Here is a 25,140-nt window from a genome sequence, read left to right as displayed (position 1 = left end):
GGCACTCACAGGTACTCGCCTGGTCCCCCCATTGCTGTGCAGGTAGATGATCACGGGGTGATCATCGTCAAGCGCTTCCTCGTACCAGTGCTGGTCCTTGCCCCTTGCCTCGGCTCCTCTGCTGCTCGGCACCGTGTGCCTGGGAAGGCAGAGCGGGGTTACCCTGGGGGGCTGCAGGACACTGGTGCAGCCACCCAGCTGTGCCCACCCAGGATGCTGGGGCTGCCCCGCTCACCAGATGCCAACCGTCACGCCTGGCTCGGTCACGAGGTACAGGTTGATGGTGTTGTTCAGCAGTAGCTCCGGCTGATGAAAGTCAACGAAGAAAGGAAAGGCCACTGAGAAAAAAATCACAGCTATCACTCGGGCCACCCAGGAATCATCACACCCAGCTGCTTTTATGCATTTGTTCCAAAGCAGGATGTTATTGGTTTTAAATTATTTGCCTGGAAGCTCAGGGCCACGCTCAGTCCAGCTCGGGAGCAGGGAGGCAAGCACAGCCCTCGGCCACGTCCTCCCACCCAGATTTCTAGCCCCACTGACACTGTGCATGCCCACATGTGTTGCAACAGCTTGCAAAACACGAGGCACCAATGGAATAGGTCCCTCCGTGCCTCTGCAAGCCAATAGCAAGGGAGGGTCAGATGGTTGCTGTACCAGTGCCACCCGTGCTGTTAATGAGGTGCTGCTTTTGGTCTACACCCAATATTCAAGTGCAGGGGCGAGCGCTCACACCTGTCCTTGCACAATACTTGCTGCAGGTGAGCACTGACGCGTCCAGTACAGGGGGATGTGCCCACCGAGGGGCACCTTTGACCCCTGGGACGGCAACAGGCCAAAGAATGGCTTCATGGGGATGGCAAGGTGACATGGGGGCACAGCCACAGCCTGGCATCATGAGGGTGGGCACAGCCATGGTGTGGGGGGATCATGCCCGTGGCAGGGTGACATGGAGCCACAGCCACAGTATGGCATCCTGACCTCACCAAGTCCTGAGTGGGGACTCAGGAACATCGCCACAGCACAGAGTGATGGCTTCGGCAGCGTGGCAAGGCTGCGGCACAGGGACAGACCTACGGCACAGGGGGGACAGCGGTTGCGCACGGCGGGAGGAACCAGCAGCAGTTTCTCCCCTTGCAGAAGGCGCGGGGGGCACCAGCGCTGGTTTTAAACCTGTATTTTTATGATTATTTTGGGGTTTTATCCGGAATCTTCCGCTCGGCGAGGCCGGTGCGCCCCGCGCGGCACCTCGCTGCGGGCCCCGGGCTCCCCCCGCACGGGCTCGGGCTCGGGCTGCGGGGTCCCCGCAGGGCCCTCGGGGCGGGGCGGCAGCCGTGGGGCAGGCTCGGCCCCGCCCCGAGGTGGCCGTGGGTGAGGCGGGGCCTGAATGGAAGCGGGCCGCGGCGCGAGCACTCGGCCGAAGCGGTGGCGATGTGGCGGCGGCGCCGCGAGGATGGCGATGGCGGCCGCAGCGACGGCGACAGGGCCTGGGAGGAGTTCAGTTCGCAGGCGGAGCGCAGGGCCCCGGCGGAGCGCAGGGCCCGGGAGGAGCGGCGGTGAGTACCCGCCGCGGTGCCGGCGGCCTGGGCTGCAGGGCCAGCGTGGGGTCGCTGCCGAGCGCCGCTGCGCTCCTCGGAACCGTGTTCGCCGGGTCCCTCTGTCCCGGGCGTGGCCACGCTCTCTGCCCCAGCCGTGTCCCCTGCCCCGTCTCCTGTGACAGTGTGCCACCGCTGTGTCCCCTCTGCCGTAGGTCTGCCCCCGTGCCGCGGCCCTGCCGAGGCCGTCACTCTGTGCTGTGGCCATGCTCCTGTGTCCCCACGGCGTGGCCTTGTCACTTGGTGAGGTCAAGATGCCATACTGTGGCCGTGGCTCCATGTCACCCTGCCACGGGCGTGATCCCCCATACCATGGCTGTGCCCCCACACTCATGATGCCATGCAGTGGCTGTGTCCCCATGTCACCTTGCCATCCCCATGAAGCCATTCTTTGGCCTGTTGCTGTCCCAGGGGTCAGAGGTGCTCCTCGGTGGGCACATCCCCCTGTACTGGACGCGTCAGTGCTCACCTGCAGCAGGTATTGTGCAAGGATGGGTGTGAGCGCTCGCCCTTGCACTTGAATATCGGGTGTAGACCAAGAGCAGCACCTCATTCACTGCAGTGACTGTGAGGGCATCGCTGGCCTGTTGCTGCCGGTGTGAGACTGCTCAGTCTGAAGTCTCAGGGGGTGACTGGGGCTTGAGGAGCTCCCCATGGCTTCATCATGGCTCATGCCACCCTGCAGGCTCCGTGGAAGGGTGCAGGTACGCTGGGGACTATGGTACCCTGCCCTGGCACCCCTTTTGCAACCCTTTCTTGGCATCTTGGAGCACTCCCCAGGGCAGGCACTGGACTCAGTCCTCTTCAGCAGGAGCGATGGTGATGCCAGGCACATGCTGGCAAGGAGTGAGCTGTGCTTGGATGCCTGTCAGAAACCTCTGCCCTGAATCCCCTGACGCTGTGCCTGGGCTAGTTTCCCCATCACCCAGTATCATCAGCCCATGAGAGATGTTGATGCTGGACAAGCTGCAGCTCTTGGCTTTCCCCTCCCTCTCGGAGGCCGAGGCTTCGGCTGGCCAATGGCTCGCTGCAGAGGGCATAGCTGGGGCAGTTGGATGTGTCCCCCAGCCTTTGGGAGCATGATGCTGTCAGAGGTGGTCACACTCCCTACCCTATGCTGGTGGCACTGCAGGACATCACTCTGTGGATTGGTTTCTCCCACAGGCTGCGGGCTTCCCGAGCCCCTTTCCCAGATTTCCTCCTTGTCCCTGGAGAATCACAGAGGCTGTTGGTGCTGGGCTTGGGGACACCTCTGTGACCATGTCTCAGCAGCCACGGCTCAGCGTGTTGCCACAGAGTATGGGGCGCTCCTCATTGCCAGTTTGGCTTGCAGCTCCTGGCCCAGGTGCTTGCCCTGCCCTTCTTCCCGTGGGAGGCTGTGGGAGGCTGGATCATGGCCTCTCGTGATGCTGTGTCACAGTGGGGCTGCTCCGACACCTCGGCTCCATGCCCAAAAGCCAAACACAACCCTGATGTGGGTAACCAGTTCCCCATGGCAGAGGGACACAAACAGCAGCCTCAGGCCCTTACAGGGGACAAGCCACTGCTTTCGTGACTTGGGTTGGGAGCGGGAACCCCACTCCGCTGTGCCCCAGAGCCTGTGGGGTGGGAAGGGATGTGCTAACAAGGTGCCTTCCTTGCAGGGGCTGGCTGCACTGGTGTCCCCGGCTGCGCACTGTCCTCCTGGTCCTGCTCCTCATCTACATCTCTGTGCCCATCCTCATCCGCCTCTTCCCTGTCCTGGTCACCAAATTTGTCTACCTGAACTGTGAGTGCCCCAGGCTGGGAGAACCAACCCCTCCAGGATTCATCAGGAAGAGAGTTGGGGGGTCTCTGAAATGTGGGTGGGGTGCATAGCACCCGTTGATGCCCCCTTGCCATGGGCTTGCAGAGGAGGCATGGAGGGAATTTCTGTCGGTGCCTCATGTTTTGCAAGCTGTAATAACATGGTGCCGTCGACCCTGTTTGCTGCCTCAAGTTGCAACACATGTGGGCATGCACAGTGTCAGTGGGGCTAGAAATCTGGGTGGGAGGACGTGGCCGAGGGCTGTGCTCGCCTCCCTGCTCCTGAGCTGGACTGAGCGTGGCCCTGAGCTTCCAGGCAAATAATTTAAAACCAATAACATCCTGCTTTGGAACAAATGCATAAAAGCAGCTGGGTGTGATGATTCCTGGGTGGCCCGAGTGATAGCTGTGATTTTTTTCTCAGTGGCCTTTCCTTTCTTCGTTGACTTTCATCGGCCGGAGCTACTGCTGAACAACACCATCAACCTGTACCTCGTGACCGAGCCAGGCGTGACGGTTGGCATCTGGTGAGCGGGGCAGCCCCAGCATCCTGGGTGGGCACAGCTGGGTGGCTGCACCAGTGTCCTGCAGCCCCCCAGGGTAACCCCGCTCTGCCTTCCCAGGCACACGGTGCCGAGCAGCAGAGGAGCCGAGGCAAGGGGCAAGGACCAGCACTGGTACGAGGAAGCGCTTGGCGATGATCACCCTGTGATCATCTACCTGCACGGCAATGGGGGGACCAGGCGAGTACCTGTGAGCGCCCCAGCCTCTGCCAGGGGAGGAGGCTGCTCCCACACAGCATCTCTGTTGGGGTGAGAACTAGTAGACTCGGTGCAGCAGCCAGCAGCGCTGCCAAGCCAGGGCTGCTGCGGCGGTGTCTGACCCCACGAGTCAAGGAGAGTCCCTTGGAGTTCAAGGGAGATGTCAGATCCCGCTCAGCCCAGAGCATCCAGCTCTGCCCTCCTGGGAAGAGGTCACCCCCGTCCCTTGGTGCTGGATGGGAAGGTCCCTTGAGGGTCCCTGCCTGAGCTCTAACCTCATTTTCCCCATCAGAGCTGCAAGACACCGCATCCAGTTCTTGAAGGTAAGTGGTCCCCTGCAAGGGGACTGGCACCTGCTGGGAGTAAGGCTCTCGCTGGCTCCAGGGACTCTGGAGGGACCCTGGCCAGAGTGAACCCCACCATGCTGGGGGTCCTGGGATGCAACCTCCACCCAGGCATAAAACAGTGCTGCTTCTCCGACAGACAATGAGTGCTGCTGGCTTTCACATCCTGGCGCTCGACTACAGAGGTAAAATCATCCCCCTGCCTCTTCCTGAGTGACCCCCCTGGGCATTCAGGGAGGCACTCAGCCGGCCTCCCCAGGGTCATGATGCCCAGCCATGTCCCTGCAGGCTATGGGGACTCCAGTGGGCACCCCACAGAGAACGGCTTCACCACGGATGTCCTGGCACTCTACGACTGGGCCAAAGCACGGAGCAGGAACAGCATCATTCTTTTCTGGGGACACTCCTTGGGAACGGGGTAGGTGCGGGGCTGGGCGATAGATGGGGGGGTTTGCCCCAGGCGTGCTGCCTGGCTTGAGCCCGCAGACAGTCCCTGGGCTGTGACACTGCTGCCAGACCAATGCCACCTGGGGATGGACAAGGGGTTGGAGCAGCTCCTTGGTGGAAGCATCTGCAAGGCAAAACCCAGCAGGCAAAGGGGGTGTTGAGTGTGCTGTGCACCCCGCTGGGGCATCGTCGCTGCTCCCGCTCACTGTCACCTACCTTCTTACAGGATTGCCACAAATGCAGCAAGGAAACTGCAGGAGGAGCGAGGTAAGGGCCAGTGTGGCTGGGTTGGCCCCGTCCAGTTGTCCTCTGGGCTCTGCACATCCCTGGTGTGCCACATTTCAGGGGCCACAGAGGAGCTGGGGATCCCTGTCACTCTGCTAAAGCATCAGGGTCAGCCCCCGCAGTGGGGACAAGTGACCATCTGTATGCTTCTTAGAGGGAAGGGAGCATTTTGGCCTCATGGCTGCTGCCTGGGAGAGACATTCCCCCGCAGCCATGCCTGCTCTCACTGTGCTCTGCCCTCAGGAGTCCAGGTTGATGCCATCATCCTGGAATCGCCCTACACCAACATCCGTGATGCAGCTGCCCATGTCCCCATCACCAAGGTGAGCCCCAGGCTTCAGTTCGCAGGGTCCCACCGTGGCGACAGATCAGGGGCTCTCACGTCTTCCCCCCTTGCAGGGAAAGGGTGCATCAGTCAAGGGCACAGCTTAGCTCCCCCCAACTCTCTCCCTGGCAGATCTACCGCCAGTTCCCAGGTTTCGAGTACTTCATCCTGGACTCGCTCGCTCTGGGCGACATGTTCTTCCGCAGCGACAAGAAGTGAGTGTCCGGTGGGAAGGGGCACTGATGCCCTGTGGGGCTGTGGGGATGGTGGTGGGACCACTGGTCGAGGAGGGGTGGGTTGGACATGTCACACCATGAAATCCCTGTTCTGAGTCATCTTTGCCCAGCTTACTCATGCTTTATGAATAGCTTTTTATTTGCGTAACTTCAGATACCAGTATTATTAGTGCGTAAAGTCCAGAAGCCACCATCCTTTTTGTGAGCACTACACGCTCCAGCCTCACCCGCAGTTCAGCACACACGCTGCAGTAGCCTCTACTGAAACCCTGGAAGCTTTTGAAGCCTGAGCATCCCATAACCAGGTCTATGGTTCTCAGGGTGCTTGGTGCTGCCATGCCAGGACAAGTGGCATGGGCACCACCCTGCAGTGGTTCAACAGCTGCCTGTAGCTACCAATGGGCTGGGCTGGCTCTGAAGGGCAGTGCTGGGGGGGGTCAGGGTCACTGTGGGAGATTTCACAGGGGCGGGGGAGGCTCCTGTGGGTCCATCAGCTCCAGGGTGACTCTTCAGCGCTGTGCTTGCTGCCCGCAGCGTGCAGGTGCTGTCCTGCCCGCTCCTCATCCTGAACGCAGAAGATGATGCCATCGTGCCTCCGCACCTGGGACGCAAGGTGGGGAGCGGTCCCTGTGCAGGGGCTTTAATGGGGGTGGGCACCATTTGAGCCTGGGTTTGGAGGGCTGCAGTGGCTGGAGAGGGGGTGGCCATCCCTGGGATGCCACAGGGGGCTTGGGGTCCTCCCCACAGGCCACTAACTGAGCTCTCACCCTGCGGCAGCTCTTTGAGACAGCACACAGTGCCTACAAGGACAAAACCAAGGTGAAGTTGATTACCTTTCCCAAAAAGCTGGGCCTGGGCCATGACCACATCTCGTTCAACCTGGAGCTGCCTGCCTTGGTGAAGTAAGTGCTGCTCTGCAGACATGGGGGAGCACAGAATGAGCCTAGGCCTCTTCTTCCATGGGTGCATACTCCCCTGTTACAACCATGCAGGTGTCTTCCCCCTGCTCCTTCCCCTCTTACGGTGCTCAATGGCATCAATTTTTGAACTCCAGTTGCTCCTCACTGCCTCGACCCTGTCCTCAGCCTGGGTGTCATGGGGAAGTGGTCCTGGGGGCAGCTCCCATCTCCTCTTTGCCCTGGCTACACAGCTTTACTCTAAGCCCAGCTCAGACCCACATCTAGGGATCAGAAACCAGGCTCTGAAGCAGCATAGGATGGTCAGCAATAACAGTGTAAGATTTACTGCATCTTGTTACAGAGACTTCCTGAACATTAAGTGATGCCAGCTGCTGCATGCAGCAACCACAAGCACCACAAGCACTTCCTCAAACCCACACCAGAAACCCGTTATGGCACTGAACTTACTGTTGTAAGTAATAAAAACTACTGAAAAACGTTCTCATTTGCCCTCCTCTCACAGCTGGTGCGGGGAGAAGTTTGGAAGGAAACAAGCCCAATCTTTGCTATTTTTGCACCAAACAATGGCGAGCCGTGCAGTGTCGCGCCTCCTCGGCTGCGGCTCATTGCTGCCATCGCATGTCCAGCCCCTGCTGTACAAGCCGCATTTCCCCCACCGCGCTCGGCACTGAGCCAGCGCACCCTCTCACGTGTAGGAGTTTCCCTCCAGCCCGGGAGATCCTCATGTTTGCGACGTTTGCGGTGCTGGCTCCTTATGGCAGGAAGTATTTGCGCCATCCCGGTGCAGACACGGCCTCTGCCATAATCCTGTGCTGATCCCCTTCAGCTCTTGCAGCCCAATAGAGCCCCTGCAGGCAGCTCAGGCTGCACCCTGCCGATCCCTGTTGGGGCAAAGCGAGTGTGGGGACCATCCTCTTGTCATCTTCATGGCAATGTGCTGCTGCTGCCCCAGCTGCACCCACCAGGGATGGGGGAAAATTGGGGGGGGAAGCAAAAAGCTCTCGTGAGTAAAACCAGCCAGATGCGCTGATCCCTTCCGCTTGTCCTCCTGCTCCCTTGGCATGGGCAGAGCAGCTTGTGGCTGGCCTGGGCTGTGTTATTGCAACATGCGCTGATGGGGAACCCGCACCCACCTGCCCACAGCCCTGGTTTGACAGGACCCGTCTGGATTTGCATTTGGGGCTGGCACAGGCTGCGTCCGCATCAACCTCACTGATTCACACAGCTGCACATGAGCACCCTGCTGAATCACACCTCAACTGTCCATCATGGGTGCCGGGTGCCGGGGGGATGCAGCGCCATGTGCCCAGCGCCTGCCTTGTCTCAGCAGCTTGTCCCACCATTGTGTCCCGCCTTGCCTGGCCCTGGAGCTCAGCTGAAATGGCAGGAGCAGCCTGGGGTGCGCTGGTCTTGCTCAGGAGGGCGGGTGCAATAAGAGCAGCTTGAAATGCCCGGTGGGCTGGCTGCTCCTCCAGAAAGGGTTTTGCTCCCAGCCCTCCCGAGGTGTTTTTACCGAAGCCGTCTCTGTTGTGGGCCCTGCTGGCCGGTGTGGTGACACAGGTAACGGGCCCAGTCGTGCGTCCCTGTGTCCAGGCACCGCGCCCTCCTGCGCCGGGCCGGGTCTCGGGAATACCGGTGAAACGCGGATGTTCCTTTCCTGGTGGGAAGTTTCAGCCTGAAAAGCTGCAGCCGGCTCAGCCTGGAAGAGCTGCCGGCGGGAATCGCAGCTGAGAGGGGAACCAGCAGCAGTTTCTCCCCTTGCAGAAGGCGCGGGGGGCACCAGCGCTGGTTTTAAACCTGTATTTTTATGATTATTTTGGGGTTTTACCCGGAATCTTCCGCTCGGCGAGGCCGGTGCGCCCCGCGCGGCACCTCGCTGCGGGCCCCGGGCTCCCCCCGCACGGGCTCGGGCTCGGGCTGCGGGGTCCCCGCAGGGCCCTCGGGGCGGGGCGGCAGCCGTGGGGCAGGCTCGGCCCCGCCCCGAGGTGGCCGTGGGTGAGGCGGGGCCTGAATGGAAGCGGGCCGCGGCGCGAGCACTCGGCGGACGCGGTGGCGATGTGGCGGCGGCGGCGGCGCGAGTGGGGCGGTGGCGATGGCGGCCGCAGCAACGGCGACAGGGCCTGGGAGGAGTTCAGTTCCCGGTTCAGCTTTGCAATGTTAAGGCTTTGCAATATTAAGGATTTGCAGTGTTGGAGCTGGGGCTAAGTTAGGAAGGAAACAAAACAAAGAGTTTGAGATACCGTAACTTAGAAAGACGACACACTCTGGGGTTAAAGACAGTGTCATCTCTGGACGAAAGGTACACTGTGGTTAAAAAGAATACTACCTTTGTACGACCTGGGAAACTAAGCTGGTGTAGGCTGGTTAAACACTAAGTTGGGGTTCCACGTCTGCAGAGAGTTATGAAATCGAACCATAAAAGGAGGTAAATAAATAAGAGGAGGGGGTGTAGGAAATCCAATAAGGGGAGATGTAACCAGAGGCGGAACAGTTGGCATGTAGATTATACATGTTGGACAGGCTGTAAACCTTGGATTACCTAACCAATGGGGAAACGAGGGAACTTGCGAACGGGATATGAAATATAAACCAAAGTTGTACCAAGTCCTACTTGGTAGGACACCTGTTTTAGCAAAAACGTTAATAAATAGCTGCTGCTTCACTGCTGTGTCTACCCTGAGCTTTTGCAAGAAAAGTTTTTATCTCAGAATCTGGGGGCTCATCCAGGATCAAGTCATCGTTGAGGAGACTTCCACCAACGAAAGACGGGGAGACACATCCCGTTGATTTCAACAGCCTTGTGTGGATCGACGGGTGTTCTGCAGCTTCTTACTAAAATCCTGAGGCCATTTTTATAAGGTAGACCCAGCGAACCAGACGGGGAAAGAGAGAGGAAAAAGTAGGCACCACTGCAGCAACCAGGCAACTCCGTGCATGGATCAAAGTTAGAAAATTGGACTTGGAGTATTACCTTGGTGGTTGGGATATTCTGAGAGACTTGAGTGAGTGTGTGTCTGAGATGTACAAATAAGTAGGAAGCGAGTGTGGAGTCCAGATCCACGTTTCTGTTGCTTCGCAAGGGATACTGCTGGAGAAGTACAAAGTGTAAGGACTTGTTGAAAGGAAGTCTCAGGAAACAGAATGGGGAATAAGAAAAATAGGCCTAAGGAAAAGAGAAGGGATGAGAGGAATCATCCCGGGAATAACATTCCTCCAGAAAGTACCTTAGGGAGGATGTCGAAAAATTGGAAAGACATGTCTTATACAAAGGGAAAAGATAAGAAAAAGATGATACAGTACTGTTGTTTTGTATGGACAAAGGAAAGTATTCAGCCACCGGCCGCTTTTTGCCCAAAGTATGGAGGAGAATTAGGAATGTCAGCTTTAAATCTTTATGTAAATGTCAAGGGGAAACGGGTTCAAACTTAAAGAGGGGAAGTTTAGATTAGATGTTAGGAAGAACTTCTCCACTGTGAGGGTGGTGAGGCACTGGAACAGGTTGCCCAAAGAAGTGGTAAATGCTCCATTCCTGGCAGTGTTCAAGGCCAGGTTGGACAGAGCCTTGGGTGACATGGTTAGTGTGTGGTGTCCCTGCCTATGGCAGGGGGATTGGAACTAGATGATCTTCTATGATTCTATGATTCTATGTTAAGGAACCTTTCTCACGAGAAGAGTCTGATTATGCAGCATGCTGGGTACACTGGGAGTGTGAGAAGTGTAAGAGGTCTCCTGGGAGACTTGAGTCCGGATCAACAGTGAAGCAGGAGGGAGAAATTCTACCCCTCTCTGCAGTTCACTTGTTCCCCTTAAAAACAACAAAAAAGAAAATGAAGGGAAATGCTGAGGGACCTAAGGCATTGGATCCTCTAGAGAGTTTACCCCCTCCATATGATTCCCCCAGATAGGTTATAACCCACCACGTAAAAATCCTAATGAGCAGGAGGTGCAGCATCTGCAGCCATGGTGGGTGCAGTGCCACTGGGCTCAGAGAAGCCTGCCCATGCTCCAGTCACTGCTCTGTGTGTGCAGTTGGGCATCAAGAGGTGGTGTCAAGGGTGGTTGACAAAGCCTCTCTGGAAAGAGGCCAGCTCTGCACCGCTGCAGCACTGCGGTGGCACAGGAGTGCCAGGGTGGGAAACACTGGGCAGAAGGGATGTCCAAGGCTGGCACTGGATGGGTGCATGTGCCAGGTCAGATCCAAGCTGCTTTGGCAGGGCTGGCTGTGCGAGGCTCACACGGTGCTTCGCTCTGCTGCGGCCAGGCCGAGCCAGCAGTCTGAATCCCTCACTTTCAGGAACAATAAATTCTCTCACTGATCTTATGAAAGAGAAGCGGGGGAAAAGCTATAAATGACTTAGAGTATTCCAGGAAAATTGTTTGGAGCTGCAGTAGAAAAGCCTGCTCCAGAACTTGCTGTTTGTATTTGTGTAGTCAAGCTGATCAGACGGCTGTACCCCAGCCACAGCTCCGAAAACGCTGCTCACCAGCAGCCCTGTTCAGGCACAGCACACTTTGCACACATAATCACACACACGTGGAGCCATACACTTAATTGCACACATGTGCACATGTAATCACACAATCAGGTACACTGAAATTAGTAAACCAAAGGATAACTGTTTCAGGAGTAAAACTGAGAGGGATTTTCAGTGAGAGGGATTTTCAGTTCCCATTTTTGAAGACACTGCCTTGAATTAAATAGCAGAACAATTCAAGGGCAATTGTTATACATTCCTGAACCAGGAAGCAACTTGCTAGGGAGAGATTTAATTGTACAACTAGGGTTAGGAGTGAAAACTTACAGGGATCAAATTTTGGTTTCAATGGCTCTATTAACAGAACAGGATGAGTTAAAAATAGACCCAGTTGTTTGGGTAGAAGAGGGAATTCGAACCTTGCCTAGAAAAGACCTAGGGATATCCTCTTTGCCCTGGGTACGCAGATTTACTCTAAGCCTGGCTCAGACCCGCATCCAGGGATCAGAAACCAGTCTCGGAAGCAGCATAGGATGGTCAGCAATAACAGTGTAAAATTTACTGAATCTTGTTACAGAGACTTCTTGAACATTAAGTGATGGCAGCTGCTGCATGCAGCAACCACAAGCACTTCCTCAAGCCCACACCAGGAACCTGTTATGGCACTGAACTTACTGTTGTAAGTAATAAAAACTACTGAAAAATGCTCTAATTCGCCCACTACCTCGAGGATGCTTCAGGTTACGTAGGGGATGGGAATACTGTTGTGATCTGGGTGCTGCTCCTGGGACAGGACCATGCAAGCCATGCCCAGGAGCATCACAGGGGGCAGTGGTGGGGGTACACAGCCCTGCTGCAAATACCCCTTAACTCCCCAGCACTGATGCCTCAGGACTGGCAAGAGCTGCACCCCAAGTCCTGCTTCAGCAGCACCTACAAGGGCTTAGACAGCTGTGTCCAGTGGTGTTGCCCACCCTATCCCTGTCCGAGCCCCAGCACCTCGCCCCTGACACCCAGTTTCTGCATTAGTGTTGGTGCGAGCCCAGTCCCAATTTAGGCTTCAGCAAACAGCCCCTTGGACTCCAGTGACACAACGGGGCAACAGTTTTTGCTTTCTGCACGACACTTGGGTTATAAAAATTGCCCCTTCCCCACCCGTAGGAAAGCCAGCAGCAGCACAGACACCACGCAGCAGAGACAGAGACCATTTTACAGCATCCGTGCTCACATCCCCAGCTCTGGCTGGCAGCAGCTCCATGCCCCTACGCTGCTGCGCCGTTGTGGGTCTGGTGCTCAGCCGCGTCCCGGGGCTCGTTGGGTGGTGGGATCTTCAGGTTGGAGGGCTCCACGTGCCAGATGTCCCGGGCGTATTCCTTGATGGTGCGGTCGCTGGAGAACTTGCCAGCTGCTGCGATGTTCCTGATGACCATCTTGGTCCATGCCTTGGAGTTCTGCAAGGAGAGTGGTGGGACAGTGTGGCTGGAGGCTTGCGCCCATGGGTGCGACACTGGCCCTGAAACAGGGGACTGCCTGGAGCAGCACATCCAGGAGCCTCCTCGCCAGGAACCCATCTACATGCACAGCCCCATGCCTGAGGAGGGTATGTTGTGCCCCCGTCAGAGCTCCGCTGCCTCGTCCCCAGGCCGGCACTCACCAGGTACAGCTCGCTGACCTTCTCCTGGCACTTGACATAAGCCTCGTAGTCTGCAAAAACTTTAAACCTGGAGCAGCAAAGAAAGGAGTCGGTGGCAGCAGAAATGCAGAGGTGGGAGCTCGGCGCAGACGGTGGCTGCAGCACACGGGGCTTGGGCTGCAGATCTTGGGCTTCCTCCAACACGAGTGCTTCTGACAAGTTCACCCTCCCAAAGGCCTGTTATGCGCAAAGCCCTGCAAGCCTGTGGGTGCTGTGGCACCCTGGGAGGTGGCTGGGAGGGCAGAGCGGGAGACATTTCTCCAGTGCAAATGCCTGTGGCCCTTGGCTGCCTAATGCTCTGGCCAGGAAAGCCCTTGAGACACTTAAAAGCACCTATCATCTGGTGAGGGCTGTGCACCCAAATTGCATCTTGGCTTAATGTACCCCAGGTTTTAATGGAGCAAGCTTGAAGTGCTGGACACGGACAGTCTCTTGTACCAGTCGAGCATCAATTGCTCGACCACGTGCACATCACCAGGGCTGGAAAATGGGACGTTTTCCACCAGAGGGTGGATGGTCGGTGCAGGGGACTGCTCGCATGGGCACCAGGAGTTTGGTGGGGGCACCCACCCCAGGGGATGGATGGCATCCCAGGCCTCACCTGTCATGGTGGAAGAGCATGTTGACCACGTCTTTGAAGAGGTCAGGCTCCTCTGGGGAGAAGAAGCCACTCTTAATCTGGTCAATGGCTTGCTTCAACTCAGGGAGCTGGTCGTAGTACTTCTGGGCATCGTACCTGGCAGGGAAGGGCTGATATGAGATGGTGCTGCTCCGGCTGCCTGTGGTGGCAGCGCCACGGTGTCCCCAGCCCTCACCCTTCCCTGTCGAGCTCTGCGACATCCTCCACCCTCATGCCGAAGATGAACAGGTTTTCCTCCCCAGCCTCCTCGGCCATTTCCACGTTGGCTCCATCCATGGTGCCGATGGTCAGAGCCCCATTCAGCATGAACTTCATGTTCCCCGTGCCCGACGCCTCGGTGCCTGCTGTGGAGATCTGCTCCGACAGGTCAGTAGCAGGGATCACTGCCAACAGAACACGTGGACACAAGGGGCTCATGGCGACCAGCTTTGCGTTTGTATCACGTCAAAGAACATTAGATCTCCTCCCTAGCAGTGATAGAGCCATGGGCTGGTGGACAGCCACGGGGCAGATGTCCCCTCCCCACAGTGTGCTCCATATGGGCTACCTTTCTCTGCCAGCGAGACCCTGTAGTTCTCCAGGAAGATGACCTTCAGCTTACTCCCCACAACGGAGTCGTTGTTCACCACCTGAGCCACAGCATTAATGAGCTTGATGATCATTTTAGCCATGTGATATCCTGGGGCAGCCTAAGAGAAAAGCCACAGGTGAGCCTGGAGGGCTGGCCAGGGGCAGGGGAGGTGCACCCAGCTCCCACATGCCCAGGGAAGGACCCGCACAGGCCTTCTCCCATCACCTCATCCAACCCATGTGTTGCATCACCAAGCTTTCAGGGGCTTCCCTGACCACAGGCAGCACATGGTTGTGCAAGCCCCAAAACTCGGTGCCTTGCTTGGATTGAAGCCAACAAGTGCTGCCCCAGCACTTCCTGGAGAGCTTCATGGACATGGCCCCATGAGACGTCTGCAACCAATTTCCCTAGGGCATTGTCAAGGAATTCCTCCAAAATGCCTAGAACTCCTGACCCAACTTACCTTGCCCCCAATGATAACTGTCCTTGGCACAAACAGCTTTGCAGGATCCCTCCTGATGCCTGGAGAAGACAGCAGCATGGTGTCACCCTCTGTTTTAGCTGCATCCCAGGGGCTAGGAATGCTCATGCACCCGCAGGGGTGCACGGTGGCTTACGGTTGTACATAGTGATGATGTGCAGGCAGTTCATCAGCTGCCGCTTGTACTCGTGGATCCTCTTCACATGCACATCGAACATGGAGGAAGGGTTGATCTTCACTTTGTACTCCTTCTCCAGGTACAGCGCGAACTTCACCTTGTTCTCCTGGGTGAGGGCAGGGAGCATGTCAGCGCCAGCCTGTGCTCTCCCTGCCGACACCCCTTGGAATCCCCCCTCACCTGCTTCACTTTGGCAACCTCCCGGATGAAGATGTCATCGTCCACACACTCGTGCAGCTTTGTCAGCTGGCTCAGGTCCCGCACATAGTCCTCCCCTATTTTCTGCAACAGGAGCACAGGCATACACTGACCACGGGATGGGCGCAGCCGCCTTCATCGGCGTGCTGCTCCCGGCTGGCCAAGCCAGCAGTGCTTGGGAAGCAGGAGCAGAGCGCTCGGGCAAGATGCAAACACATCTCGACCATTTAGAAGATGTAAATGGCTGAGGTTGTAGCGTTGGACCCTGGGCGTCCCCAGGGTCAGGAAGGGCTGGGGGCCAGCACGCTCCCCCGGCAGCGTTACCTCTGCGATGAGCTCCGCCAGCCCCGGGTTGCAGAGCAGGAGCCAGCGCCGCGGGGTGATGCCGTTGGTCTTGTTCTGAAACTTCTCCGGCTCCAGCGCTGCAAAGTCCTCGAAGCTGTGAGGATGAGGAGGGGACAACTTCAGGTTTGCCTCCTGGCGCCACCATTCCTGAGCCAAGGGTGATCCACCACCTCGCTTACACTTGAGTCTTGACTATTTCTGAGTGGATCTTTGCCACGCCGTTGACAGCGTGGGAGCCGACGATGCAGAGATGGGCCATGTTGATCCTCTTGGTACCTCCCTCCTCAATCAGGGACATCCTCCGCAGCCGGTCCACATCATTAGGGAAGAGGAATGCGATGTGCTGCGGAGGAGGCCAGAGACATGGTGAGGGATGCTGGCATTTAGGGATGTCCCATCCGATGGCTCCTGAGGAGAGGGCCACAGCAATGTCTCCAACGCACTTGACACCAGCCAGAGCGGTGGCTTTTACTTCAGAGTGACAGTGCAAACCCCCTCCACAGGGTGCCCTTCCCCAGCATGGATGTCTCCACACATAAGGACATCCCAAGCCTCCATGGAGAGGGGCTTGTGGGCACGTGTGTGGCCAGCAGGGCTGTTTTGGTAAAAGTCTTGTGCTGCCAGCCCAGGAGGCCAAACCTCCACCTCCTTTGTACCCTCAACCTCATCCTTTTCCAGGATGAATTTAGCATTCAGGGAGCAAAGGAATGCCAACAGGTAAGTCCCCGGAGCAATGTGTGAAGCCTTTAAAACAGCCAGTAACTGCAGGATGGCAAGATGCTGGTGGGAAAAGGCTTTTCTGCACAGCAACCTCCCAAAATAGCAGACAGAACCACCTGGCCACACACCCAACATCTGAGCACCCCTTAGTCTTGAGAGCACAGCACATGCCATCCCTCTGCCCCTCTCTGGAGAGGGTTCCTGTGCTGCCCCAAGGGACTTACATCCAGGTGTCTCTGGTTGATCTCACAGATGATCTGCAGGTGTCTGGGGAGCAGTTTCTCCACCAGGTCCACTGGCCAGCGCTCCAGGGCTTCGGGAAGCACTGTGTGGTTGGTGTAGGCAAAGGTCCGCTCGGTGATGTCCCAGGCCTGTCGGCAGGAGAGCTGGCACTGAGCGGAGAGGCTGGGTGCCAGCACCCATGCATGGTCCTCCCACCGTGGCCAGCAGTACAGCCAAGCCGGCTCCTCCAAGTCCATACCCATTAAACCCATCCTGACCGCTCCACATCGCTCCCCAGGCCACCGGCAGCTACAAAACTGGTTCCCCAGCTCCTCCACCATGGGCTGGTGGGAAGGTGGGTGCAAGTAGAGGGGACCCAGGGGCCAAGTCAGGTCTCTCTACCTTGTTCCACGGCAGCTTCTCGATGTCCACAAAAATCCTCATCAGCTCAGGGATGGCCATGGCAGGGTGCGTGTCGTTCAGCTGGATGGCAACCTGGTGGGAGAGCAGCGGTGGGGACATGTGGGGGATGTGGACATCCCACTGCCCGTCAGCTGGGCACAGGCACCCACAGAGGGTCCACAAAACATCTCCAGGCCTGGGGGTGCACCTGGGAGGTGCCAAAACAAGCTCCAAGGTACGTGTCAGAGCAAACCGGGCTCGTACCTGGTCAGGGAAGGAATCAAACACGATTCGGACACTGTCGGTGCTCCCAAATTTGGATGCTTTGAAGCGGCGTATGATATCCTGGAGGGTGGCAGCCACCACGAAGTACTCCTGCTTCAGCCGCAGCTCCTTCCCTTCGAAGAACTGTGAGCAGAGGAGCGGGCGCTGCAGGACTGCACCGCGCTGCCCAGGCGTGCCTGTGCTGCAGGAGCTGCGCCTCCCCGGGGCTCCCTGCGCGCGGGGACCCGCACCGGCACACATCCACCGCACGGCGCGGTGGGAGCCCCACTGCTTCCTCTGCGCCCGTTCTGGCAGCAGCTCTAACCCCAGCGTCTCTCCGTGCTTTCCAGAGCGCAGCACAGGGGCTTGAGAGGTGCTGCTACAAACAGGTTGAGTCCCTCCCGAGCATCGTCGAAACCTGTTCTCCCTGGCTTGAAAATTCTGGCCACAAGGAAAGGTACTGGGGAGATGGGAAGGGAAGCTGCAGGGGCTGTAACACCGAGGAGCTAATTCTGAGACAAGAATTAAAGCCACTGTTCACACAACACAAAGCAACAACCCGCTGGTCTGCAAAACAGGATCTGCAGGAGGCAATCTCACCACTGGAGCTGTGGTGCCCCCAGCTCTCCTTGCCAGCTGGGAAGGCTGGGGTAGGGTTAAATGGGAAAAACCCCATCAAGGCTTGTCCAAAACAGACTACAGAGCGTGGAGAGACGCCCTTCAGCTTCTTCCCCTATTTCTGCAGCAGGACATTCTCATCCCCCCTCCCTTTTACCATGCTGAGAACAGATTAGCCCAGGAACAGTCATCTCTACTGCAGCCCTGGTGAGACGCAGCAATCCCCAGCCAAGCACTACGGGCCGCTTGAAACACAATGAAAAGCATTTCTGCAATGTTCCAAGTTGCTCCACTTCACACTCTGTCTGTATGGTCTTTAGCTGTCCCTAAACCAGGGACATTCTCTCCCCGCATCGTGACTTACATTGTCATTGGGGTAGAGGACGCGGGATATGTTCTCTGCCAGATTTCTGTCCAGCACAGCCTGGATGTAGTCTCCAACATTGACTGTGGAAGAGCAGAGGAATAAGGCGGGCACAGGACACCTCCGTCCACCCCATCCCACTGGCACTCCCCCAGCAGCCACTTACAGTCCCGCAGGTTGAAGTCGTTGGGTGCTCGAGCCGACCAAAGGCGCATGGTGTTGACGGTGTTGTTCATGTACCCGGGCACGGGGGTATCGTAGGGCAGTGCCAGCACCACCTACAACATCAGCAGGGCAGCTGGAGCCGGGCTGTGCCCCTGGCTGGTGTCCCTCCAGGTCTCCCCTGCCCCGCAGGAGCCTTCCCATCCCACAGAGCCTCCTGCAGGACTGAGCTCAGGGCTGCATCCACCATCCACCTGTGCCCCAGCCCGTACCTGGGTGTCGACCCACTTGGCGCCGGTGGCCGTGTGCTCCACCCGGCCGTAGAAGTGCACGGGCAGCATGTACTCGGGACGGGCTTTCTCCCAGGGGTTGCCGTGCCGGAGCCAGTCGTCGGCTTCTTCCACCTGCCAGAGGGAGCGGGAGCGGTGACGGGGCCACCCAGCCCCGGGGACCTGCCCAGGCTGTGCCATGTGCAGGGCTGGGAAGGGCTCTGGCTGCACCGAGGGGATGATGCTTTGGAGACCGTCTGCCCTAACACTGAGTTCTGACGCCTCAGGGTGACGCCGGGGGCTCTACCCCGACCACCCTGAACTCCTGGGTCTCCCTGCCAGAGGGGTGAAGGATGGGGATGAGGAGGTGGGGGCGAAATGAATGATTCTCAGTGCACCGCTAGCACTGCCGTGGTGCGGCCAAGATGCCACCAGCCCCCTTACTCAGCGTCAGTCTCAGCCTGCAGGCTGGATAATGAAGGGGACTTGTTCCCTGCCCCAGCAGTGCTGTTACAGGGGAGAGACCAGGTCAGAGATCAGCTTTGGCACGGCCAGGTCAGAGCTCCGGGCAGCAGGGACATTGTGTGAGGGCCAGGGGAGATAAAGCCCCATCAGGACGCAAGAGCCGGGGAATGATGTGCTAAGGAGGAAAGGCCTTCACTTGCTGGCGGCAGGTACAGCTTTTGGGAGTGCTCACAGGGTCCCTCTGGGCACTTGGGGCTGCCTCCCACCAGGGGTGTTGCAGATACGCACCCCATTTTCCACTGCGTTTCCGAAACAGCCTCTTCCACCCTCTGATGCTTTAACCCAGACGCCAGGCAGCACAGCAGGGCTCGGGGGCTGCATCTGGCCTCTCCCAGACCCACGCACACCATCCCTGCACCACCTCAGTGAAACCATCCCCACCCCACGAGGAGCATGGACACGATTTCTCCATCCCTTTTGCACCAGTTTAAGAAGTTAAACTTGCTCGAGAAAACGTCTGACAAGTTTTAAATACCACAGCCCCGACAGCTCCCGCAGTCCCCAAGCTAAGGGGGAGTGTCTGTACACCTTGAGCTTGACCCGATCTAAGGGGGAAGCCAGATTCGAGGCTTTGGCTGTGCCGGGGGAAGGTGAGCGCCACTCGCCTCTGTCCATACCTGCCACCCGTCCCGGATCTTCTGGTTGAAGATGCCGTACTCGTAGCGGATGCCGTAGCCGTAGGCTGCCAGCCCCAGTGTTGCCATCGAGTCGAGGAAGCAGGCTGCCGGGGAGAGAGCAGAGCACTGAGGGGCACTCCCCTGAGGAGCCCCTGCAGGCAGTGGGTCCTTCTCCCATGGACAGACGATGGCCAGAAGCAGCAGCCCCGCAGGGACACGAGCCAGGGCCAGCAGCCGCCGTGCACTGCCCGGCCACCCAACACCTCTCCCGCTGTGCTGGAAGGCTGGAGCAATAAACCCCTCTCCCCCAGTCTAGGTACCCCCTGCAGAGGATGCAAAGCCCCTGGGGCTGCACCCCATCTCCCCGGCAACAAGACCATTTGGGGGCTCACTCACCAGCAAGCCTGCCCAGGCCACCATTGCCAAGACCAGCATCCTCCTCTATTTCCTCCAGCTCTTCCATGTCCAGCCCAAGCTAGAGAAGAGAAGGTGATGGGCCAGAAACACTCAGTGCCCAGCACCGTGGAGGGGATGCACTGCTGCACATACCCTTGGGTGCTACTCTGCACCCACCGCTGCCGTCCCCCCTTAGGGTGGGCTCCAGGAGGGGTGGAAGGACACCCAACCCTGCAAAACCCATCCCTGCAGGTGGGACACTGTGATTTGCACCCAAAGCAGCCTCCTTCCTCCTCCAGGGCTGCTCACGGTGTGGCAGGGACCAGCTCTGGTGTTTGATGTCCCTCCACCAGCCTATACAAGGGAGACAGACATCCGTGACCTTGCCATGGACTAGCTCCTGGGGGCTGGGGGCACCCAGCCATAACCAGAGCGCTGGTCCCAAGTCTTTCAGGCAGGTCTCCCGGGGCTCATTCCCAGCCCTGTTCCCTCTCCCCATGCACCAGCACCACGGCTGCAGCCCCACAGGGGCAGTGCTCCCCCAGCATTCCCATCCCTCTGGAGCAGTCACCCACGTGCCCATCCCCAGGGCCCTGGGCATCACCCTTTAACAGAGATACCCAGAGAAGCAATTACACCACTTTTAGTTTCCAGTCTGGATGCTGTGGGAGGAAGGGGTTTTGCCTATGCAAAGCACCTCTGGCAGCTCAGCAAGAAATAAGACAGTGCCTTGCCAGCGCTGAGCCACCTTTTCCCACAGAAACCCCTTGGTCTGACGTCTCTCCTGATGTCCCACAGTCATAGCAGTGGGGACAGTCCCAGTGCCATGGCCACCCATGCTGGAGGGCCAGACCCTGCACTGCTCGCAGGTAAGAGGCAGCACCTTCTCCCAGCCTTGAATTGCACTGGCAGCCCTCAGTGCCCACACAAATATTTCAAGTGATTTCTATTCCACCAAACATTTTATTTTAGAAACGTTTGGCATTTGTGTCCAGGGAGCTCAGCACATGCAGTAAGGAAGATTCTGCCCAGAGCTTCACCTGCCTTCACTGCAAAGAGGATGATTTCCAAACAACCGCACACCTTCTGCTTCCCCAGGCTCCCACCATGCAGCATCCCAGGCTCTTCCCCTCCACCCGCATCCCCAGCTGAGCTGCCAAGGTCAACAGATAAGAGATAAAAAAGCCTAAAATTAAGTTCCTCTCCCTTGATCGTGTTTGCACAAAAGCTGCTCCCGCTGCTGTGCGGACACCCCCGTCGCATATGACACGCACTGGACACGTTGTTCCAAGGGGTGCAAGCACAGGGTGGAGGGGAAAGGAGCCACCCAAAAACCTTTGACAACTCAAGTGCCACATGGTGCCAGCACCAGGCTGGGGCTGAATTAGGCTCCTCTGACAGTGATTATGGCTATTAATGGCCTCATGCATAGAACCATGAGTTTCCTGGCAGTTTATGGGCTCAGCAGCGCTGTACTGCATCCCTCAGCACGCAGCCATGGGGCTGGGCAGCCCTGCTCAGGCTGCAAGTGGTGGCTGTGGCCCCAGGCCTTGTGAAAGCGGGTCCTGGACCAGCACTCATGCACTAAGGCATCACCTGCGGCTCAGGGAGCAGTTTGCAGACAGCGTGCTAAAACACGGACATCTCCAGGATCCAGAGAGCATGGAGCCCTCCTGCTCCGGGGCCTCACTGCCTGGGACGCTCACCTGGTAGATGGCTTCGTCGCAGGCATTCTGCAGCCCCAGGTTAATCATGGTGTTCTGCAGTGTCCGCCCCATGTAAAACTCCAGGGAGAGGTAGTAAATCCTCTGAAAGAGAAAAGCAACCCAGGTCACCTTCCCCAGGGCTGGAGGAGGCTCCCCTGGACCGCAGGAGCTGCTATTGGGAGTTATCTCAAAGCAAGAGGAAAACCCTGGCTTGTCAACAGGGCAGGGTGGTTTGCACCAGGAGCTTGAGGGCTGCGGCTCCTTGCAGGCCCCGAGGTGGCCGTGCCCTGCAGCCCCTGCCCTGCTGTCCTGCCCCTGCTATTTCCCAAGCCGGGAAGATGGTAGCGCCGAGGTGGTTTGTCTGGACAAGCTGCAGTGCCCGGTCCAAGAGCAGGGACAGCTCCAGGATGGTCAGCACGAGCACACCGGGGGCTGCAGCGGTACAAAGTTAACCTTTAAAGAGGAGACATTACTCGATGTCCCCGTGAGCTGCAAAGCAACCAGAAAACCAAGCGAGCCACCGAGAACAGAGGTGTGTGGCAGCCACAAGGACACTGGCTTCCCCTGGCATTCCCTTGGGTTTGCTCTTGTCTCCCCTCTTGCTGACACAACGGGTGCAGGATGTGGCCTGGAAGGCAGAGGCTTGTGTAAGCCATCCCCTGTGTCAGCACCAGCAGGTTTTAAGGAAGGATTTAGGCTGGAGGAAGTCGCTGACTTGACAGCTTTCCCCAGGACCTGACCAGGGTTGGGCTGGGGATGGCAATGGGAGAAAAGGCAGCTCAGGGGAGACCTTCAAGCAGCCTTCTGGTACCTAAAGGGGGCTGACAAGAAAGTTGGAGCAAGGGCATGTAAGGATAGGTTAGATCAGATATGAGGAAGAAGTTCTTCCCTGTGAGGGTCGTGAGGCGCTGGCACAGGGTGCCCAGAGAAGCTGTGGCTGCCCCATCCCTGGCAGTGTTCAAGGCCAGGTTGGATGGGACTTGGAGCAACCTGGTCTAGTGGAAGGTGTCCCTGCCCGTGGCAGGGGGTTGGAACTGGATGATCTTTAAGGTGCCTTCCAACCCAAACCATTCTGTGACTCTACGTGCTGGGCAGGATGGGTTGGGTTTACTGGCTTGGTCCCAGCAGAGCTGGAAGCTGTGATGCAGGTGGATGGCACCCAGCGCGGCTCAGCTATACAGGAGAACCCCCAGACTGAAGCCCTGGAAGAGGCTCATCTTCTTCTCACCCCTACAGGACATGGCAGGGAGCTGAGCTACCAGGGGCTGGCACGGGCCCAGCGAGGTGTTGGCCGGGCCACCCTCACAGGAACGAAATTGGAGACGACAGAGCCATCCAGGTTGCAGGAGGGGATTACTGCTTAATCCCCAAGCAGCCAGAGCCCTGTGCTCAGTGGGTGCAAGCCAGCTCAGACGAGCAGGAATTCCTGCACAAAACCAGATCTGTCTCGCTTGGGATGCCTGCAGCACACATTAGGCTTGTGCCTCTTTCAGACAAGATCTGCTTGCAGCTGGCTTCGGGTTCATTTAAGCCCTTCAAGTAATTCACCCTAGAAGGCTTTGCAGCTGCTTTTGGTAGAGCTCACCCATGCCAGCACTGTGGGACAACAAACCCTGTTCCCATGCCCTGCACCCAGCTCCCAGCAAAGCTGCACTGTTTGTTTTGCAAACCAAAGGACAGTGGCCTCCCCCTTGTTAAAGTCCAGTCCCTCTGCTCAGCAGCATTAAGGGGAATATCCCCGAACCCCAGAAAAGCCAAGCACCCATTTCTATATTCTTCTGGCACATTCACAGAGCGACGGTTTGCACCCAAAAGATTACAATGGTTGTCCGAATTCCCCCTCTCCCACCCTGCAGGACCCACCTTGAGAAAAGTGGGGGGGCTCCCTCCCACCCCCGCCCTGCAAAGAGAAGTTCCCCCCAGTTCCCCGCTCCCACCTTGGGGTCCTTCTCGTAGTAGTACTGCTGGGTGCGGATCCAGCGCCCCACCAGATGGTCCCGCACGGTGTGCGCCAGGGCGAAGTAGTAGTCGCGGGGGGTGGCCACGTTGCGGTCCTTGACCAGGGTGAAGTGGAGGTGCCGGTTGAAGCCCTGCTTCAGCTCGGCCACGCTCTCGGCTCCCACGATCCCGCGGATGCTGATCTGCTTCCGCCGCTCCTGGTCCGACAGCGGCCGCGACATCCCGGCGGGGCTGCGGGGGACGCACACGGGGCACAACGCCGCGGCGGGGCTGACCACCGGCTCCGGGTTCCGCCTCCGCCCCGCGCTGGCACCACCCCGGGGAGGGGACCCGCACCGGCACCGGCACGGGCAGCGGGACGGGGATGGGGAGGGGCCGGCGCCACGGGCCGCCCGCTGGTGGGGCGGGAGCAGCGCAAAGTGGTGGGGTCCCGGGGACCGCCACGCCGGGCGGGGGCACAGAGGGGAGTGCAGAGGGACGGACCCCACGGCCGTGCAAAGCGGAAGGGGCAGGGAGCCGGGGAACGAGCGGAGCCCGCACCGGCGCCGGGCGGCGCGATCCGGTCCCGGCGCTCACCGGGGCGGCGGCGGGGACTTTGCCCGCCCCACGCAGGGCTCTGCCCTGGTGCTCTGGAGCCCGTCCGAGGCCCCCCCCCGCCAGGGCCGGGGGTAAACCCTGCTCTGCCGGCCCAGAGGGAGAGGGTCGCGGTCCCTCCCGTGCCCGGCGGCCTCCCCCGCCTCCTCACTCGTCACTGCCCGCCCCGGAATCCCTGTGGGAATGGCGCGGGATCTCCTCCGATCGGCTCCGGGCGCTTCCCAGCCGCCTCCCCGGGCAGGCTCCGTGGCTGCCTGCCCTGCCCGCCTGCGGAGCCCGGCCCTGCGCTGCCTCCTGCCCCTGGTTCCTCCCGAGGGCAACAATAGCTGACCTGAGCATGCAGCGCAACACCTCTTCCTCTTCCTCCAGCCGTGCCTGCGCAGGCCCTCCAGCCCTGGGTGTTCTCCCTGCCAGTTCTGCTCAGCTAAACCCACACGCAGCTGAAGAGCATCGCAACCCAAACGCTGCCCTGGGCCACCCCTGCTCCTGGGCTCACCCAGCCACCCGACCGTCACGCTGGCCAGGTCCAGGCAGGACGAGGCTCCACACAGGAGGAGCCTCCTGCTCCACAGGCAGAAGCCGGGTCCTGGCAAAGAGCTGCAGCAGCTCACCAAAACTTCAGGAACCAGCCCAAAACGCACATGTGCAACATGGGAAAAAGGGACTGTGCCCCGTCTGCCTGATTCTCCACAGGGCAGATTGAAGGATTGTTGTCCAGGTGGAAGCCTGGGCATGGTTTCCTGGCCAGTTGGCCCAGCAGACAGGGGCTGGGTGCCTGCAGCAGGTATTTCCTGTCCAGGACCTGCCCTCCAGCGCAGGTGGGAATTGCAGCCATGCGAATGGTGCCGTGCAGAGTGCTCCGAGTGCTGCCAAGCGTGGGGCAGAGCTCTGGGTGGGTTTGGGCAGCCTGGGACATCCAGCGCTGCTCTCCTGGATAGTTGGAGCTGGGCTGCACCCCGGTGTGGGGTGGTGGGTGTCTGCTGGCCCTGGGTTGTGCCCAGAGTTCCAGGCTGGGTTTTACATGCTGCAGGGAGGATGCAATT

The 25,140-nt window shown here is 58.6% G+C and overlaps 2 protein-coding genes across 4 annotated transcripts; one reads left to right on the top strand and one right to left on the bottom strand.

Annotated features, from left to right (window-relative positions):
* Positions 1–1,038: 1,038 nt before the first annotated feature.
* Positions 1,039–11,879, top strand: ABHD12B (abhydrolase domain containing 12B). Of its 2 annotated transcripts, none has more exons than XM_030484892.1 (13): positions 1,039–1,556; positions 3,239–3,363; positions 3,805–3,907; positions 4,004–4,123; positions 4,434–4,464; positions 4,625–4,670; positions 4,774–4,903; positions 5,159–5,199; positions 5,461–5,540; positions 5,675–5,757; positions 6,313–6,391; positions 6,556–6,680; positions 7,039–7,178. In XM_030484892.1, exons 1-13 carry the CDS (start codon positions 1,432–1,434, stop codon positions 7,058–7,060), a joined length of 1,110 nt encoding a protein of 369 aa, XP_030340752.1. In that variant the 5' UTR covers positions 1,039–1,431; the 3' UTR covers positions 7,061–7,178. The 2 variants fall into 2 exon arrangements, with proteins under 2 accessions (XP_030340752.1, XP_030340751.1); XM_030484891.1 differs by lacking the exon at positions 7,039–7,178 and adding an exon at positions 11,751–11,879 and having other exon boundaries at positions 1,267–1,556.
* On the bottom strand, positions 11,247–24,641 carry LOC115607501 (glycogen phosphorylase, liver form). Of its 2 annotated transcripts, XM_030484871.1 has the most exons (21): positions 24,429–24,641; positions 23,482–23,734; positions 21,545–21,646; positions 19,839–19,917; positions 19,443–19,546; positions 18,304–18,435; positions 18,036–18,147; positions 17,870–17,952; positions 16,888–17,031; positions 16,624–16,716; positions 16,224–16,370; positions 15,459–15,622; positions 15,259–15,373; positions 14,917–15,018; positions 14,695–14,842; positions 14,541–14,599; positions 14,054–14,195; positions 13,682–13,889; positions 13,468–13,602; positions 12,828–12,894; positions 11,247–12,624 (listed from the first exon to the last, which is right to left on the bottom strand). In XM_030484871.1, the coding sequence occupies exons 1-21, from the start codon at positions 24,434–24,436 to the stop codon at positions 12,436–12,438; spliced, it is 2,586 nt and encodes an 861-aa protein (XP_030340731.1). In that variant the 5' UTR covers positions 24,437–24,641; the 3' UTR covers positions 11,247–12,435. The 2 variants fall into 2 exon arrangements, with proteins under 2 accessions (XP_030340731.1, XP_030340732.1); XM_030484872.1 differs by lacking the exon at positions 24,429–24,641 and having other exon boundaries at positions 23,482–24,058.
* Positions 24,642–25,140: the final 499 nt, after the last annotated feature.

This window comes from Strigops habroptila, chromosome 4 (genome assembly GCF_004027225.2).
Source record: "Strigops habroptila isolate Jane chromosome 4, bStrHab1.2.pri, whole genome shotgun sequence".
Lineage (NCBI taxonomy): Eukaryota > Metazoa > Chordata > Aves > Psittaciformes > Psittacidae > Strigops > Strigops habroptila.
The sequence above is the reverse complement of the archived record's forward strand: the minus strand, read 5'-3'. Positions and strand labels throughout refer to the sequence as shown.

Excerpts from the sequence above, each read along its gene's own strand:
- ABHD12B (XM_030484891.1), top strand. The coding sequence starts at position 1,432 with ATGTGGCGGCGGCGCCGCGAGGATGGCGATGGCGGCCGCAGCGACGGC. Across the intron at positions 3,364-3,804 it reads CAAATTTGTCTACCTGAACT|TGGCCTTTCCTTTCTTCGTT; the intron begins GTGAGTGCCCCA and ends TTTTTTTCTCAG. Across the intron at positions 5,541-5,674 it reads CCCATGTCCCCATCACCAAG|ATCTACCGCCAGTTCCCAGG; the intron begins GTGAGCCCCAGG and ends TCTCCCTGGCAG.
- LOC115607501 (XM_030484871.1), bottom strand. Across the intron at positions 19,918-21,544 it reads GCGACGAAGCCATCTACCAG|CTTGGGCTGGACATGGAAGA; the intron begins GTGAGCGTCCCA and ends TCTCTTCTCTAG. Across the intron at positions 15,374-15,458 it reads GAAATAGTCAAGACTCAAGT|CTTCGAGGACTTTGCAGCGC; the intron begins GTAAGCGAGGTG and ends TCATCCTCACAG.